The following is a 19,504-nucleotide window of genomic DNA, read 5'->3' on the forward strand; positions in this document are numbered from 1 at the left end:
GGCAAAAGGGCCAACAAGTGCTAAGCATCTCTGGGAACTCCTTCAAGACTGTTGGAAGACCATTTCAGGGGACTACCTCTTGAAGCTCATCAAGAGAATGCCAAGAGTGTGCAAAGCAGTAATCAAAGCAAAAGGTGGCTACTTTGAAGAACCTAGAATATGACATATTTTCAGTTGTTTCACACTTGTTTGTTATGTATATAATTGCACATGTGTTAATTCATAGTTTTGATGCCTTCATAGTCATGAAAATAAAGAAAACTCTTTGAATGAGAAGGTGTGTCCAAACTTTTGGTCTGTGCTGTATATATATAAAAAAAAAAAACATATCGAGTATCGTCACGTCCGAAAAAGTCTGAACTATTAAAATATTTTAAAAAAAATCCTGTGAGTTGAATGTTGTAAAGCTGTAAAAAAAAAAATGGAAAAAATAATAAGATTGGCTGTTTTTTAGTCACTTTTTCCCATCTAAATAATTGAAAAACAGTGATCAAAAAGTTGTACGTACCACAAAAATGGTTATAATAAAAACTACCGTTTGTATTGCAAAAACAAGCCTCATACAGCTCTGTAGACTGAAATATAAAAAAGTTATGGCTGTCATAAAATGGAGATGCAGTACCAGTGACAGTAGTGGCCCCATGACTATTTATTTATTTTTACATTCTTCTGATCCGTCAGAAGAAGTGAAAAAAAAAAAAAAGGATCCTGTATTTTGAGCATCCGTAAGGCCTCTTTCACACGGTCAGTAATATTTTCACTTGGCTTACAAATACTGATACAAAATACTGACCGTGTGGAGATTCTGATGGATAAGAAGAACGGGAAAAAAAACTGTGATGTCAACACGGCCAAACAGGGACAACAGTGGCCCCATAACAGAGTGGGGAGGGGGTGGAGGCAGCAGCAGTGGCAGTAACCGTGATAATGGCGCCATGACAGAGTGGCGCAGAAGCAGTGGCAAACAGTACAAGATGGTGGCAGATCACAGTAGTAGCAAAGGCCAGTGGCATGCATATCCATGTAAAAATGTACATATCAGTAGGCTAAAAAGCCCTATTGTAGGAATGGCAGTAGAGGCAGCAGACGGGTGGCAGCATCAGAATGGTGGCAGCTAGAGATGAGCGAATTTTTAAAAAATTTGATTTGGCCGGTTAGCCAAATAAAAATAAAAAATCTGGTTAGATCTGAATTTATTCGCAGCTAATCGCCTTAAAAAACTGCTATTTCCTGGCTACAGAGAGCCTTTATAGTGGTGAAGAACACTGTGCCTTGCAGTAACAAGCATAGGGAGTCTGCTGTGGTAGTGAAACAATACTGTGAGTCAGTATGACATGCAGATGACAGGCGTCACTCTTAGAATCATTGCACACTTCACTTATTTGGCCAGTAACAGGGCCCAAACTGACCAAATAACTTAAGTATGAACTCAGCCTTAGGCTACTTTCACACTTGCGGCAGAGAGATCCGGCAAGCAGTTCCGTCGCCGGAACTGCCTGCCGGATCAGGCAAAATGTATGCTAACTGATGGCATTAGTAAGACTGATCAGGATCCTGATCAGTCTTAAAAATGCCTGATCAGACGAAAAAATGCATTGAAATGCCGGATCCGTCTTTCCGGTGTCATCCGGCAAAAACGGATCCGGCATTTATTTTTTCACCTTTTTTTCAGTCTGCGCATGCGCATACCGGAAGGACGGAACCGGCATTCCGGTATTCTGAATGCCGGATCCAGCACTAATACATTCCTATGGGAAAAAAATGCCGGATCCGGCATTCAGGCAAGTCTTCAGTTTTTTTAGCCGGAGATAAAACCGTAGCATGCTACGGTTTTCTCTTTTGCCTGATCAGTCAAAACGACTGAACTGAAGACATCCTGATGCAAACTGAACGGATTACTCTCCATTCAGAATGCATGGGGACATACCTGATCAGTTCTTTTCCGGTATAGAGCCCCTGTGACGGAACTCTATGCCGGAAAAGAAAAACGCAAGTGTGAAAGTAGCCTTACAGGTCAATGTTAGCATCAAGAAGAAGCGCACTCCTTTTACACCGTCGTCAGCTGATTCCACATAGATGTCTACAGAACCTGTTCTATTAAACGCTTTTACAAGTAGAGCCCCCCCCCCCCCCCCCCCCCCCCCGACAGAGTGGAGAGGATGTCAGCACCACACAAGGGCTTTAGAACATATAACTGCACCGCTGAACGGCAAATATATTTTTATTTTGCCACTAATACACGACAAAAAGGGCTGTAATTTTCACACTTCACAACACAACAGCTAATAAGCCCTTTTTTCCCCACTAATACAAGCCCAAAAATGCTTTAGAACATATAACTGCACCGCACAAGGGCAAATAAGATGTAGAAATATTTCCTTGTAATAAACCCTGTATCAAACAGCACTTGCACAGTAATAAGAACGGTTTGCTGGAATTACAGAGCTGTATAATGGCAATTTGGATCCCCAGTCAGTGCAGCAAGGTGTAATAGGATTGTTCCTATTTCCCAGGCTGTAACCTCCCCTACTGAACCCTGTTCAACATAAATGCTGTGGAATGATTCCTCCCTATCTTTTACCTACACCTTGAATAATCTTGAATCCCTACACCTTTTTTCTAGCACTGTCCCTAGCGCCTGCTGACGTCTCTCCCTGCACTAAGTACACTGGAAAATGGCTGAATCCAAGATGGCTGAGGCTATTTATAGGGCTGTGACATCACAGGGCAGGCTGGCTGCTGATTGGCTGCATGCATGGCATTATGGGCGATCCCGCGTTCCCAGAGTACCTTGCTCCATGTCCTCACACGTGCAGCAGCCATTTGATTTGTTACCACTAGAGATGAGCGAATCAAAGCTGACGAAGTGGAATTCGATATGAATTTCAGGAAGAATTTTATTTGCACCAAAACCAAATTTCCTCACGCTTCGTGGTAACGAATCACATTTTTTCCTAAAATGGCTGCTGCACGTGTGAGGACATAGAGAAAGGAACTCTGGTAAGGTGGGATCACCCAAATTGACATGTATGCATGCAGCCAATCAGCAGCCAGCAAGCCCTGTGATGTCATAGCCCTATACAACAGTAAATAGCGGCAGCCATCTTAGATTCTGCCATTTACTGAGTGCAGGGAGAGACGTCTTATTTGCCCTTGTGCGGTGCAGTTATATGTTCTAAAGCATTTTTTGTCTTTTATTAGTGGGAAAAAAGGGCTTATTAGCTGCCCTTTTGTCGTGCATTAGTGGCAAAAGTAAAATATAATTGCCGGTCAGCGGTGCAGTTATCTGATCTAAAGCCATTTTTGCTGTTTTTTAGTGGCAAAACCCAAATATATTTGCTGTTCAGCGGTGCTGTTACCTGTTTTAAAGCATTTTTTGCCGTGTATAAGTGGCAAAAACTAAATATATTTGCCGTTTAGCAGTGCAGTTACCGTATATCTTTAAAAGCCTTTTCTGGCGTGTATTACCGTAAAAATTTTAAATATATTTGCTGCTCAGCAGTCCAGTTATCTGTGGTAAAGCCTTTTGTGACGTGTATTAGCCGAAAAATAAAAAATATATTTACCGCTCAGCGGTGCAATTATATCATTGAAATGCTTTTAGTGGCGTGTATTACAGTAAAATGAAAAAACATATTTGCCACTCAGCGATTCAGTTATCTGTTTTAAACCCAATTTTGCATGGTAGTAGTAGTATTAGTGGCACACCGAAAAAATATTTTCCAGTCAGCGGTGCAGTTATCTGTTTTAAAACCAATTTTGCCGTGCATTAGTGGCAAACCAAAAATATATTTGCCGCTCAGCAGTGCATTCATATGATTGAAATCCTTTTGTGGCGTGTATTACTATAAAAAGAGAAAACGGGCAGGATGACGGTTATATAGGGCTGTGACATCACAGGGTATGAGTTTCTGCAGATTGGCTGGCTGCACGGCATTATGGGTAAACTCGAGTTCCTTGACTTCTTACTTTTACTTTGTAACACGTGCAGCCACCATTTTAGGAAAACCTGATTTGTTACCATGGAGCACGAGAAAAATCTGATTTGGTGCGAATTGAAGTATTCCTTAACATCGGACCAAATTCCGCTTTGACTACTTCCCTTCGCTCAACATTAGTGACAGCGTTCTTCCTTTCAGTGGAGTCTTCTCACTCTTCGCTGTGCCTTCTTTGTGGGGCACCTTCTTTTTTTCTAAAAAGTGACAACAAAACCCCTTCACGCCCTTCGGCAGATATTCAAGAGAGTCTCCTTGTTGATTATTTGTGTGAGAGCAGTCAACTTTTCTACTGACCTGAGGAGGAAGTGGAGGAGTAAGCTGCAGACCCAAGGCATAGCCGTGGTGGTAGTAGCAGCACCCATAGGCATGGTATTGGCATTGCGGGCAGAGACAGTGGTAGTTGGAGTGAATCTAGAGCAGGGGAAGGGGGCTAAAGAACCCACTATGATATCCCACAGTCTGATAGAAGCGACAGGAAGGGAGAGCACTCCATGACGAATGTTTGCCCGACCGGAGCCAGATTGGGGTTATGAGGAGGAGGGAACCTCAGAGTAGAAGAGTGATAGTGGCAGCAATAAATAGCAGAGGCCATATACCTTCCAAAGAACTGCCGGGGCCATGTCTGGTTCGGGATCTGGTGATACCGCTGATGTTGTGTGCGGGGCCGTCTTTAATGCAGGGCAAAAGGGGCAGCTGCCGCGAGCCCAGTTGCTCCTTGGGGGGGCCCAACTTACTAATGAGCCGCTTCCAGTATGGAAGCGCTCATTAAAACTGGAGGACCGGGAAGCAGTGAAGGCTTTGTACTCACCGCTTCCTGGTCCTCGGCTGTCGGCTGTGCAGGGCTGTGCACAGCGTGAGGCGCTCTGTGATGTCACGCCATGCGTAGCCTTCACAGCACAGCCGACAGGAGGAGGATGCAGATCGTGCTGGAGGAGAGGAGCGGCGTCTGAGTCCAGGAGCAGGAGAGGTAAGTGTTTTTTTAATTTTTTTTATTCTATATGAGTGATGAACACTTCTGGGGGCTGGTGAGAGGCACTGGGGGCTGAAGAAAGGCTGCTGGGGGCTAATGAAAGGCTACTGGGGGGCTGCTATGAGGCTACTGGGTGCTGCTATGAGGCTAGGGGGGCTGATATGGGGCTACTGGGGGCTGTTATGAGGCAAGGGGGGCTGATGAGCAGCATGGGGCTCTTATCTGAGGTCTAATTGGGGGTCTGATCTCAGGTCATTTAGAGGGCTGATTGGTGGTCTGACTAAGGGTATAATAAAAAATATATTTTTTTTATTGTTCCCCTCTTAAACCTAGGTGCGTCTTATAGGGTAAAAAATACGGTACTTGCTTGCTCGTCCTCCCGACCTCCCCTGCCCTTTGCCTACGCCGCACGCCGTGACGTCACACGGAGGCACTGCAACGCTAGGGTGAGCCAAGCCCCGGTCTTCTTCATGAACTGCAGAGCAGTGCCCACTTCCAGCCCTGAGCCCAGCTGCACAGAGCACTGATCCTGAGCCTGCAGGAGTCTTCAGAACTGTAAGTATTTACAGTAATTCACTGTAAGCTATAATATAAATATACAATACAGACCAAAAGTTTGGACACACCTTCTCATTCAAAGAGTTTTCTTTATTTTCATGACTATGAAGGCATCAAAACTATGAATTAACACATGTGGAATTATATACATAACAAACAAGTGTAAAACAACTGAAAATATGTAATATTCTAGGTTCTTCAAAGTAGCCACCTTTTGCTTTGATTACTGCTTTGCACACTCTTGGCATTCTCTTGATGAGCTTCAAGAGGTAGTCCCCTGAAATGGTCTTCCAACAGTCTTGAAGGAGTTCCCAGAGATGCTTAGCACTTGTTGGCCCTTTTGCCTTCACTCTGCGGTCCAGCTCACCCCAAACCATCTCAATTGGGTTCAGGTCCGGTGACTGTGGAGGCCAGGTCATCTGGCGCAGCACCCCATCACTCTCCTTCATGGTCAAATAGCCCTTACTTTCAAAGTTTTCCCAATTTTTCGGCTAACTGACTGACCTTCATTTCTTAAAGTAATGATGGCCACTCGTTTTTCTTTACTTAGCTGCTTTTTTCTTGCCATAATACAAATTCTAACAGTCTATTCAGTAGGACTATCAGCTGTGTATCCACCTGACTTCTCCTCAACGCAACTGATGGTCCCAACCCCATTTATAAGGCAAGAAATCCCACTTATTAACCCTGACAGGGCACACCTGTGAAGTGAAAACCGTTTCAGGGGACTACCTCTTGAAGCTCATCAAGAGAATGCCAAGAGTGTGCAAAGCAGTAATCAAAGCAAAAGGTGGCTACTTTGAAGAACCTATATTATGACATATTTTCAGTTGTTTCACACTTGTTTGTTATGTATATAATTCCACATGTGTTAATTCATAGTTTTGATGCCTTCAGTGTGAATCTACAATTTTCATAGTCATGAAAATAAAGAAAACTCTTTGAATGAGAAGGTGTGTCCAAACTTTTGGTCTGTACTGTATGTGTATATATATATATATATATATATATACACAATTACTTGTTTTATGTGAGTAAGGGTGCTGGGTGGTTGGAGAAGGGGAGGGATAGAAAAGGTGGAGGGAGGGGTTAGTAGTACAGTACTATCTGCACATTGTAAAAAAAAAAGTAATCTGCAAAATACTATATATTTGTGTCAGAAGTTGTGCTTTTCTTATTTTTACAATAATGATACAGCCATTTTATTTGATACTTTTGTGCTGATTCTTTTTTTTCCCTCTATATTAAGTGACACTATAGTTACCAGAACCACAACAGCTTAACGTAGTAGTTATGGTGGCTATAGCATGTCTCTGCAAGCATTTTAATGTAGGCCCTACCTTTTCAGATAAAAAAAAGGCAGTATTTACATTACTACCAAGGAACACCTCTAGTGGCCACTCATCAGACGGCCACTAGAGGTGCTTCCTAGTCCAGTGTTGCACAACGTGCAACACTGGCATTTACACTAAACACTCATAGATTCAAAGCATTGATTCAAAGCATCTCTATAAAGCCACGCATGCGCAATAGCCTCCCAATGCTTCTCTATGGGAAAGCAGTGGGTTGGCTATGATATACATTTTTTTTTATTTCCAAATTTTTTTTTTTATGTGTGTTGTGGTGGAGGGCGTGATTGCATGCTAGTGTGTGGGAAGGCGGGATCCAGGGGGCCCAAGTAAATTCTTGCCCAGGGTCCAATCAGTATTAAAGACGGCCCTGACTGTGTGTGTGGGTTAGGCCCAAAACGTGCCTGAGCAAAGATGAGATTGGCTGCCTCCCCTCTGGCAGTTTTTCTCAACGCTGCGGGAAAACGGAAGTATTGCGCCTACAAATGTAGGAACCAGAGCTCTATAAAACTACATAAAGCGGCATCACCCCATCCAGTAGGCAAGCAAAGGTGGCAGCCAGCTACCTCAACAGGAGTTCTTTCTTTCTCCCAGTCCCCCTTGTGGCATATCGGTGTGGTGTCTTTCACATCGTCATCATCATCATCCCTTTTTCACTTCTCCCACTCAGACTCCTCCTCCACCTCTGCTCCATCGTTAGCTATTAATAATAGAATGCGTGGCCAGGAAACAACTCTACACACCCAGCAATCCGATGGAGCGGAACCATAATTCCCAACTGGTGGTGCAGTTGCTGCCATACTACTTAGTCGAGTATACTGCATTTAAGGAGTTTATAGTGTTTGCTCAGCCTTGCCGGAAGATACTTTACCTAGCCAGCATGGTTTCTCCCAAAAAGCCATCCCTGACTTGTACTCTCATGTGGAGGACAACATGGGCTTCTCCCTGCGATTCTCGCTTTGTGGACACCAGGACAGTACATGTCTTTTGTGGCCCACTGGGTCAATGTTTTTTTATGGTAGCGACGAGGTAGCACTCTGGCAATGAGGCCAGTTCCTTTTGACCTTACTATGATTGTGTGGGCCTGGCTCCCACACTAGGCACTCATCAGCCTCATTCTCAACAGCAGCAGGGCATAGGTTTGCTGGAACTACTCCTTCCTATCACATATGTCAAGTCAAACATTTCCACACCATGTTGGAGCTGATCTGCCTGGTCCAGAGTAATCAAACAAATGAGCAGTTGCTAAAGTACATTAAGCAGCAAACATCCTGCTGGCTATAACCCCGGCAATTCCAACTGGGCGATGAGGTCAGCAACAATAGGCACAACATCCTGGCTACCCTGAACATGGGAGGAATAACACATGCTCCCTGCATGTCACACATCAACCTAGTGGTGCAACGCTTTCTAAATATATGCACTGGCTTGCCCAAGATGCTGGCAAGTCCAGGAGACTGTCCAAGCACTTGAGGCATTCTTATGTGGCGAGAAACACTCTCCTGGACTTGCAGTGACAGAATGGCCTGCCACTACGACATTTAATCTGCAACATGCAAACTCGCTAAAATTCAATGTTGCACATGACATTGCTCAAGCGTCCGTGCGAACACCTTTAAGCCGTCAACGATTTTGTCATGCACCAGATAGCCTCCTCTTGCAGAAAGGGAAAACAAATTACATTATTACCAGGAAGCCATGTGAAAGCAGCTTGCCGCAGCTTTTGGTGAGCAGACGCCTGCCACCAGCATGTCTGAAAGGGATGCATCTCTGCATCCCCTGCTGAGTCACCCTCTCCCACTGTCATGAGCAGCAGCAGCCAGTGTAGCAGCAACTGCCATTTCAGTCTCCTCAACATGATGGAGCAGTTTTCCCATGTGCCACACCAGGCTGAGGGCTGTCAGCAAGCCGACAACTCCTGCCTCTGGCCAGTCTCCGATCCATACACTATTCCCTGACCCCATGGATTTCCGGGCAGGCAGACTGGAACAGTGGTCCGAACTAGCACATCATGTTATCTTTCTTCTTTCTTGGCTAGGCTCCAAGGCGGCCTCCGTCAGTGTCCAAAACGTCACTTTTGTCAAAATGAACCAAGCCTGGATTGGGGAGGATTTTCACACTCCTCCGGCTGAGGCTGAAAATCAGATCTGGCTTTGCAGGTGGTACCCCATCTTGCCACTGTTGCTTCTGCCACCTCTATCATGGCACTAACGCCATCATGCCACTGCTGTGGCTTGCTTACTATCATCTTCCGTAAGGCTGCTGCTGCCACCATTATGCCCCCACAGCTATCATGCCACTGCTGTGACCTGCCTACCATCACGTTCTGTACAGCTGCTGCCGCCTCCATCATGTCACCGCAGCAATCATGCCACTGCTGTGGACTGCCATCATCTTCAGTAAGGCTGCTGCTGCCTCCATCATGCTGCTACCTGCCTGCCAACATGTACCATATGACTGCTGCTGTAGCCGTCACTGCAGCCCCTCGCTGCTAAACCCCTACTACCACAACTATTAACGCAAGGCATCTGCCACTACTACCAATAATACTACCACCACTACTACTATTACTACTACTACCCATAGCCAGCTGGCCTACTGCCTTGTATGTTCCATGCTATGCTGCTTCTGGTGCCGCTACTATTTCGGCAGCATTCCACTATATCCGTACCCTTTCCACATTCACACTGCACTGTTTCTGCTCCCAATTAAGGCTACACCTCCGGTGTGAATTCTGGCACACTGTTCCGGCAGACAATGCCAGGAATCGGCCAAACACAAACTGCAACATGCAGTGGTTTGTGTCCTGCTGATTCTCCACATTGTCTGTCGAAATGCGGCCAGATCTCAGCCGGAACCCATTATACTTAATGAGGCTTGCAGACATTTTGTTTAGATTTAATATCATTCATCTTGTGTTCAGCTGTACAACAGTTATCCCTGGCTGATTAGATGGCTACCCGGGGACCATAAAAAGATTTTTGAAAACAATAAAAAGCTGTGGGACTTTGTAACAGAAACGTTCACAAGAAAAGAGAAAGAACTAGATATAAACAATCAGAGGAACCTCATCGATGCCTTCCTTGCTAAACAAAAAGAGGTACAGTATTCATATGTTATATATTACAATAAATAGGTTGTAGTAGTATCTATCTACAGTATCTAATAAACCATAATGGTGTGTGGGGGAGGGGCATTTGACCCAAAACATTTACATAATTATGGCATACTAAACCGGTGCCAACGATTATACACAACAATTGTAATTTCTTGTAATTTCAGTTTGCATATTTACTGTTCATATTTCCAATTGGAAAAAGTAATTATACCCCTGACAGTCTGGGGCATTGTCACCATAATTCCTAAAGTAATTGTAAGTGAATAGACAGCTCTGAGCTGGGTGATACAGATAAATCCTGTTTGTTTGTTTTTTAAATTCTACTTATCTTATAAAGGGAAAACCAGAATCTACATTGTATTACCATAATGAAAACCTAAATTTGCTGGTCAGTAACCTGTTTGCTGCTGGGATGGAGACCACCTCAACCACTCTGCGCTGGGGTCAACTTCTAATGATGAAATATCCTGACATCCAAAGTAAGTAATACATGCGATATAAATATATGTCACATTGGTCATATTGATATTATTCACAACTCTATTATACTAATTCAGATGGACCTTTATTTAAATATGCTCAGTTTTACAAATGTATACGGTAAATAGGTATCGTTCTTTCAAGTTTCATCATATAAACAAGAAAAACTAAAACTAAAATGTTCTTTTTTGCAAAAAAATTATCATGTACCTGGTAATGTCACACAGCTCAAACATTCTTTGTTCTTCTTACAGTATCTGATATTGGATATCATGGCTGAAAAAACAATATATTAAATCTACTATAGTGTAGGCATCTTTATATATATCGGTAAATGTGTATCAAAATGATAATACATATCTACTTATTAGTGGTTCAGTAATGGGCACGAAGTTCACCCCATAACAGTACTGCATAGTCTATATCTAACATTTATAATATTTTTCTACTCAGGAGTGGTACAGAAATGAACAAAACATACACCCCATAGCAGTACTGGCTGGTCTGAATCCAACAATTATCAAAATTATTATATTTTTCTACTCAATAGTGGTAGAGCAGTAATGAGCACAACGTGCAACCTATAATAATACTGCTTAGTAAATATTCAGCATATATGAAAAGGATTCAAATTTTTTTCTCAATAGCGGTACCGTAATGGGCACCACATGCACCCTACAACAAAAATGTTTAGTCTGTATCCAACATGTATCAGCATGATACTCTTCTATAGTAAAACACTTTATCCAGCTCACCTTCCTGGTCAAATGTGTTCGCCTGACTCCTGAAACCTTTGGGGTGGGTCCCCTTTGCAATCAGCAAGAAAATTGAAAAGGAATGATTCTGGATTCAAATAGAGGTCCTCTTTAAAACTCCTTCTTTATTTAACATTCATTTACAGCAGACAGCCACTTGGTACACAAGACACAAGGTCTTGTGTACCAAGTGGCTGTCTTCTGTAAATGAATGTTAAATAAAGAAGGAGTTTTAAAGAGGACCTCTATTTGAATCCAGAATGATACTTTTCTACTCAATAGTGGTATAGTAATGGGCACAATGTGCACTCCGCAACAGCACTGCTTAGTCTGTATCCAACATGTATCAAAATTATACTACTTTTCTACTCAGTAGTGGTACAATAATGGACATAACATGCACTCAATAACAATACTGCTAAGTCTATATGCAAATGCATTTTTTTAACTCATTGTAGCTTGAAAGGTATGTACACTTTTGGAGTTTTTTATTATTATTATTGCATTGTACTCATTTGCACTAAAATCTTTTTTTCAATTGGTCTTTGAGCTACTAGTAATTTAGTGATAAGGGGGGTACTTAACTAAAAAAAAATATGTTTATATTAGGCATATTTCTGGGGCAGATTGCAGCGCAAAAGGTTCTTTGCGCCGCAATCTGCGACTTTTCCCTGCTCATGCCAGGCCTAAAAATAGGGTTGTGGCATGGGCGGGGAAAGAGGACGGGCCGGCAGGCCCATCTCATTCATAATTTTCTACATCTGTTTCAGGCGTAGAAAATGGTCTAAATCTATGCCAGCAAGGGAGCTGGCGTAGATTTAGAGGTAGTGGTGAAGTTATGTAGAGACCGGCCGATCCACCACCAGCGCAGGGTCCAAAAATGCCGGTCTTAATAAATGTGCCCCAAGGTTTATTAGATTGCCAACACAAAGTGAAAGTAGGATTCACACAGCTAGACAAACAGTTAACCCTTTGTGACAGAACAGCTAAATGTTTTTAATAAAGACTAATTGAAAAAATAAATTTTAGCCCAAAATGAAATCATTAAAAATAAATTGCCCACAAAGGTGTACATAAACTTTAAGTTATTATTATTACTACTACTGCTATCATGGCCACTTTCACTCATAATACCATATGTGTTGTTTTACTTAATAGAAAAAGTGCAAAGTGAAATTGAAAATGTTATTGGATCTGCTCAACCTAAAGTCGAGCATAGAAAAAAAATGCCATATACTGACGCTGTCATTCATGAAATTCAAAGATATGGTGATATTGTACCTGGAAGTGTCCCACATGCCACTACCAAGGACATCACATTCAGGGGCTATATTCTTCCAAAGGTGAGATGAATTCCTTATTTTTATTTTTTCATTGGATTATGGAATTAGAGATGTAGTTATACGAAGTGCAGTGGTTGAGATTGAACATAGACACTGAAGCCAAAACGAGCCCAAAAGGTCCCTTTCTAAGGAGAGCAGTACTATAAGTTAGACATGCTAGTTCTGGGGGGAAGGGGGAAACTGTTCCAGATTTTACATTAAGGTCTAAAACTTTAAATTAAGCCTCTATGGAGGCATACAAAGATTTATTTTGGACTCCGTATGAATAACTCCATAATACCAATTTGTATGGAGACACCATATGACCTCCTATGGCTCCTCAACAAAGAGGGCAATGATGCATTACTTGGACCGTCTTATAGTTTCCATGCATATGGCTCTATGGAATGGCTCATGGAATCTGTAATCTTTTGTCACCTATTTTTTTTTCCTCTAGGGCACCACCGTCATCCCATTGCTGCACTCTGTTCTGAGAGATAAAGCTTACTTTGAAAAACCAGAAGAGTTTTATCCTGGACACTTTCTTGACTCAGACGGGAAATTCAAAAAGAATGAAGCCTTCATTCCCTTCTCATTAGGTAATCATTTTCACCTGTGAATCACCATGAAACGGTTATCATATTTCAGAATATACCTGAGGCTGAAACATATTTCATGAACATGCTAAAATGCTATGAAACATGCTACTGCATAAAACTGATGTTAACATATATCATTTTTTGCAATTTAAGATAAACATACTGCTCTAGCATACTAGATATAGCTGTCCTCAGTAGCTTATGGGTGGTTCTAGTATTGCAGCATATCAGCATATCTCTATTGAAGGTTCTGAGTGCCAATTCCAGATGCAAGGTGTGCACAGGTATATGAAAGCAGCCATGCTTATCTAATCCTGATATTCTTATATTGATATTCGTATCACCTCTTTATATTTAATCCAGGTAAAAGAAGTTGTGCTGGAGAGAACTTGGCAAACATGGAGATCTTCCTGTTCTTCACTTACCTGCTGCAGAACTTCACATTCCAGGCCCCTCCTGGTGCAGAGCTGGACCTAAACCCTGCCCCAGGGGTCATTAATGCCCCTTTACCCCATGAGATCTGTGCAATCTCTCGAAGATGAGACATATTTACCAAGTTAAATGAACCCCCAGCAGTTTTCCCCAGGAAGGGGAATTAAAAATTGGTTGTTAATGCAACAACTCAGGCCTCCAGGTGATGTTGCATGCCATGAGAGTTATCACTGAAATATCTCTGCTCCTTATAGGTATAACATTTTATGGTGTAAGAAAGTCTCTGACATTTATTCTATGTTATTAACTCACTGAAATAAAAATTAATATCACAGCTGGGAAAATGTGAATACTAGTGTCACTAAATAAATTATTTACCCTTAAAACGTCACTTTTATTGATAATAACTAAAAAAAATACCCACATAAAAAATAAGTATATATATATATAAAAAATGTTTGCAAAGGAGAAAGTTATCCCAATGTAGGGATATACTATAATAGGCATAACTTATTACCAGAAGTGTGGTTACTCACGGTACTTTGGACCTTGGTGATGGAGAAATATTGTTCATCATATATCTCAATAGAGGTAGTTAAATGCGAGATGTTGCAGCGTTATCCAATGAATCTTAAAGGCATCCAGGCTGGACACAGACAATGGTTGAATCAAATCTTCTGTAGGCATCGGGATGCTGCCCCTCTTAGTCTATGCTGTCCCTGCCTAAAATCAGAGTAATAGCCCCAAAAGGGGTGGCCCCACTTATCGGTGGCTGTTCCCTCTCCTTAAAATCCCTACTTCTCCAGGAATTCCCATATGCGATGATGCCTATATATTAGGTCAATGTCCCAACAATGCGTGATATCTCGAAATTACTAAAATGGCCCAACGGGTTTCCCCTATATTCAATGTTGGTTCATCAGGAGACCAATACAATAAGGTGCACAATGGCACTTTGATGAAGAAAGGCCAGTGGATGTACTGACCTGCGCCAAGAATTGGTTTACCGCTGCAGGTTTAAATATCCTTCACCCGATAAATGCCGGCGTCTACCAAGCGCGCACATATCTATTGAGAACGCGCGCCTGCCCGATGCATAATCATCTGGCAAAATCCATTGTGCATGCACCAGCAAATGAATGCAAGCACATACTCCTAGTGGGAAGCTTCAAATCGCCATACTGCGCATGCTTTGGACCTAGGTATTATCGTTCTGTTCAATGAGATTTAGCGCTTAAACCGATTACACAGGCTTACAAATAATTGGACATATTGAGTCGTGTTATGTAAATAAATAAATAACTAGATAAACGGGGGGGGGGGGAAGGGCACCCAAAAAAAAATTGTTTTTGCCCATCTCAAAAAGGCTAAGAATAACTCATACTAATACCTGGGTATGATTTTAATTATTTAAATCTCATAATAAACTTAGTACCTTAATAAAATAAAGAAAAAAGGATGTGAAGGATGTGTTACATTATATATATATATATATATATATATATATACACACAGTACAGACCAAAAGTTTGGACACACCTTCTCATTCAAAGAGTTTTCTTTATTTTCATGACTATGAAAATTGTAGATTCACACTGAAGGCATCAAAACTATGAATTAACACATGTGGAATTATATACATAGCAAACAAGTGTGAAACAACTGAAAATATGTCATATTCTAGGTTCTTCAAAGTAGCCACCTTTTGCTTTGATTACTGCTTTGCACACTCTTGGCATTCTCTTGATGAGCTTCAAGAGGTAGTCCCCTGAAGCGGTTTTCACTTCACAGGTGTGCCCTGTCAGGTTTAATAAGTGGGATTTCTTGCCATATAAATGGGGTTGGGACCATCAGTGGTGTTGAGGAGAAGTCAGGTAGATACACAGCTGATAGTCCTACTGAATAGACTGTTAGAATTTGTATTATGGCAAGAAAAAAGCAGCTAAGTAAAGAAAAACGAGTGGCCATCATTACTTTAAGAAATGAAGGTCAGTCAGTCAGCCGAAAAATTGGGAAAACTTTGAAAGTAAGGGCTATTTGACCATGAAGGAGAGTGATGGGGTGCTGCGCCAGATGACCTGGCCTCCACAGTCGAGATGGTTTGGGGTGAGCTGGACCGCAGAGTGAAGGCAAAAGGGCCAACAAGTGCTAAGCATCTCTGGGAACTCCTTCAAGACTGTTGGAAGACCATTTCAGGGGACTACCTCTTGAAGCTCATCAAGAGAATGCCAAGAGTGTGCAAAGCAGTAATCAAAGCAAAAGATGGCTACTTTGAAGAACCTAGAATATGACATATTTTCAGTTGTTTCACACTTGTTTGTTATGTATATAATTCCACATGTGTTATTAATTCATAGTTTTGATGCCTTCATAGTCATGAAAATAAAGAAAACTCTTTGAATGAGAAGGTGTGTCCAAACTTTTGGTCTGTACTGTGTGTATATATATATATATATAAATAAAGGCCAGGATGTGCAAACTGTGCATCTTTCTAGCCAAATTAAAACACTAGCTACATGTGTATCAAATATAGAAATGGGTAATAGGAGACTACTGCTAAAAAAGTCAAGGGTCTCCAAACAGATAAAACCCATCCTAGTTGTTAATTTTTTTTTATGGTGTTAGATCCTTTCTTGATCAGATACACCACTTTTAACCGGTCAGTTCTTTATTGTTATTATGGTGGCTATATAGAGAAACCTACTTAAGGTCTAATTGGGGAGACTTGGAATTTTAGATCACAGGAAACTAATAAATGACAATGTTTCATTAAGGCCCTGTGGATTGACAGACTTCAATCTGAACATCCACTCGGTCTTTTTCTGAAGGATTATTTTCTCTAGGTCTCCACCCCTTGGGGATGGATGGACCCTTTCTATTGCACAGAACTTAAGGGATCTAGCATTACTAGCATGTGTTTCATGTACGTGTCTAGAAAGAGGGGTATCTCTTTTGTGTTTAATATCACCTAAGTGATACCCTATCCTATAGTGTTGATTGAACACAGTAGTGCTCGGGGGCTCGGGCCAAACACATTGTGATATTTGGGTGCTCCACCGAGCACCCGAGTATAATGGAAGTCAATGGGAGAACCCGAGCATTAAACCAGGTACCCCCTACTCTGAAGAGGGGTTCATAAGAAAATGTCAGAAAATGTTGGTAACACCACCAAAATGGTTCTGTAACAGCATGGAGAGCATGTATGGAAGCATCTTGGACTCGCTGGTCGCTGCTTGGAACTATGTTGTCCGAATAGTACGCCAATTTTACATAATGACAATAATACGCACAAAGCCAAGGGGAAAAATTGACATTCTTTCCTGAATATTTACTTGTATATTAAGTGCAAGTGCTGCCAGAAATTGCAAGGAAGAGGCACTCTGATACAACCTTAAGCTGCATTCGGGTGTCCGCCAGCTGAGCGGAACGGAGGCCAAACGGTGCCAAACTGATGCATTCTGAGCGGATCCGCATCCACTCAGAATGCATTGGGGCTGTACGGATCCGTTCGGGGCAGCTTGTGAGAGCCTTCAAACGGAGCTCACAAGCGGAACCCCGAACGCAAGCGTGAAAGTAGCCTTAGTTACACATAAAGGAGGGCATCATACACATCCTTTAAAAAATTTAATTTATGGCCTGCTGGTGACCCTCAAAAACATTAGGAGCAAGGGCCTGCTGATCTTATCATCTAAAACAGTATGGGCGAGAGCCTGCTGCTAATTTGGTGACTCTAGTAAACCTGGGGCCAATGGCACGTCCCCGTGACGGTGACGATCCATTCGAATGTCTGGCCTATCAACTTTAGATGTAAATGTCAGCTCAAAACCATTGTAAACTACGGGTAATAGGGAATCAGTGTTTGATTCCGGAGATGGAGCCTGAGAAACAACTACCACATCCAAGGAAGGCAAGCGGGTGGCGCGCAAATCACACACTCCTGACTCGTGGAGGTAGTGACGATAAATAACAATACAGGACTCTTAAGATGTCCTGTTATTGGAATGAGTAATAGAGTTGAGCGGACACCTGGATGTTCGGGTTCGACGGGTTCGGCCGAACGTCACAAAAAAGTTTGAGTTTGGGACCCAAACTTGACCCCGAACCTAAACCCCATTGAAGTCAATGGGGACCAGAAATTTTAAGCACTAAAATGGCTGTAAAAATGTAATAGAAAGGGCTAGAGGCTGCAAATGGCATCAAAATGTGGTTAAGAGCATGGCAAGTGCTCTGCAAACAAATGTGGATAGGGAAATTACTTTAAATAACATAAAATACGTAAAAATAATAATCTTGATATAGGAGGACGAGGTCCATATGGAGTAGGAGGTTGAGGAGGCGGTGGATGTGGCAGTGTAGGTGAAAGCGGCGGTGGAGGAGGAGGAGGTAGCCTACACTGCTTTTTTGGTTTTAAATTTATTTATATATTTTTTAAATTAGAGTACACCACAAAACATTGGGAAATATAACCTGTGATAACCCCCTCCAGTCGTGCTAAACACACGTTCAGACAAAACACTGGCTGCAGGGAAGGTCAGCACCTCCAAGGTGTAAAGGGCAAGCTCAGGCCATGTGCCAGGCTATATAGCACCCTGCCAGCCAATCACTGCAATGCCGAGTACCGCCATGTGCCGAGCATAGCGATGCTCGAGCCGAACAGGTATTCGGCCGAGAATGCTCGCTCAACTCTACACATTATATCTCTTTAGCCTTTCCACTGTAAGCTGCTGATCCTGCAGCCTCTTTGGGTATGTTCACAGAGTATTTTCTGTGCTTAAAAAACCTAGAGCAGAATCGCATCAGTTTTTTTTTGGACTAATTTTATAAAACACTTTTTGATGCAGTTTTGGCGTTCATTTTCATTGCTTCCCATTTTTAATGGGAATTGTGGACATGGACCCCGCGTTATGAATGGCCAGGGCACTTCTGTTTTTCCATGGTGCAGTTTATAAAACCACAAGCTGAAAAAAAGGTGTTGTCCCATCCAGGCCTCTGAAGTGAAGGGAGAGCACAGTGTGCATGCACGGTCATCCTCCATTATGCTATGAGTGTTCTGATAATAGCTGACCACTGGCTCTGCTATTTTTAGAAATTCTATAGATGGGGGATCTGGCTGCGATACGGCCACAATGTGTGACATAGCTTTACAGATTCCTTTACTAGCAGTCCTGGTCTACTCCCCGCATGTACTGAAAAAAATTTGACTCAGGTTATTAATCTATACTCCAAAGCCCCCTCCCCCCCCTCGTTGAGAATGCAGACCAATTAAACAATGTCGTCTTCATTAGTTTAACCTCTTTAGGACACAGGGCGTACTTAAGGACACAGGGTACCTGGGGCCAATGCGCCGGGCCGTCCTGTGACATCCCCCCCCTTCCCCGTGTAGGCGTTCGCAGCAAACCGCAGGTCAATCTGAGGACCCGATAACCCGGAACAGGATGGTGATCGGTGGTGTGATATTTCACCACCAATCACCATCCTGCGATCCTGAGAGGTGATGTGACATCACCTCTCAGGATCGCCTCTGATTGGTAGGTGGGCGGGCGGCGGGATGTTCAAATCTTGGCAGCGCTCCGCTCCTCCTCCTTTTGTGTCCAGGGAGCAGAGGAGAGAGGAGTGCTGCCGCTGCACGTGGATCCCAGCCAGCATCACCCCATCTGTGCCCCAGCACCCATCCGTGCCACAGCACCCGATCAGTGCCCCAGCACCCCCCATCTGATCAGTCAGGTAATTAGGGAAAGGTTGGGCTAGGCAGGGATATAAAAGGGAAAGTTAGTGGAAAAAAAACTTTGATTGCATCACCCTAAATAGGGTGTCTGTAGTCCACAGCACAGCTGTGTGACCCTAGACCCACCAGGGGTGCTGCCGCTTGCCCCCCTCTCCCCCCCACAACTTTTTTGGGGGCGCAGGCATTTTTTTTTTTTGT

General features: G+C 42.8%; 1 protein-coding gene across 1 annotated transcript in view; it reads left to right on the plus strand.

The window, feature by feature from the left end:
* The window catches only part of LOC120997254 (cytochrome P450 2K6-like), a 38,422-nt gene extending 24,455 nt beyond the window's left edge, over nt 1–13,967 (plus strand). The window contains exons 6-10 of the mRNA XM_040427266.1: nt 9,799–9,975; nt 10,331–10,472; nt 12,387–12,571; nt 13,008–13,149; nt 13,513–13,967. Of these exons, the coding sequence (XP_040283200.1) occupies nt 9,799–9,975; nt 10,331–10,472; nt 12,387–12,571; nt 13,008–13,149; nt 13,513–13,691 (825 nt within the window). The 3' untranslated portion in view covers nt 13,692–13,967. The remainder of the gene's footprint in view (nt 1–9,798; nt 9,976–10,330; nt 10,473–12,386; nt 12,572–13,007; nt 13,150–13,512) is intronic.
* The last annotated feature ends 5,537 nt before the right edge of the window (nt 13,968–19,504 follow it).

Source organism: Bufo bufo, chromosome 4, assembly GCF_905171765.1.
Source record: "Bufo bufo chromosome 4, aBufBuf1.1, whole genome shotgun sequence".
Taxonomy (NCBI): domain Eukaryota; kingdom Metazoa; phylum Chordata; class Amphibia; order Anura; family Bufonidae; genus Bufo; species Bufo bufo.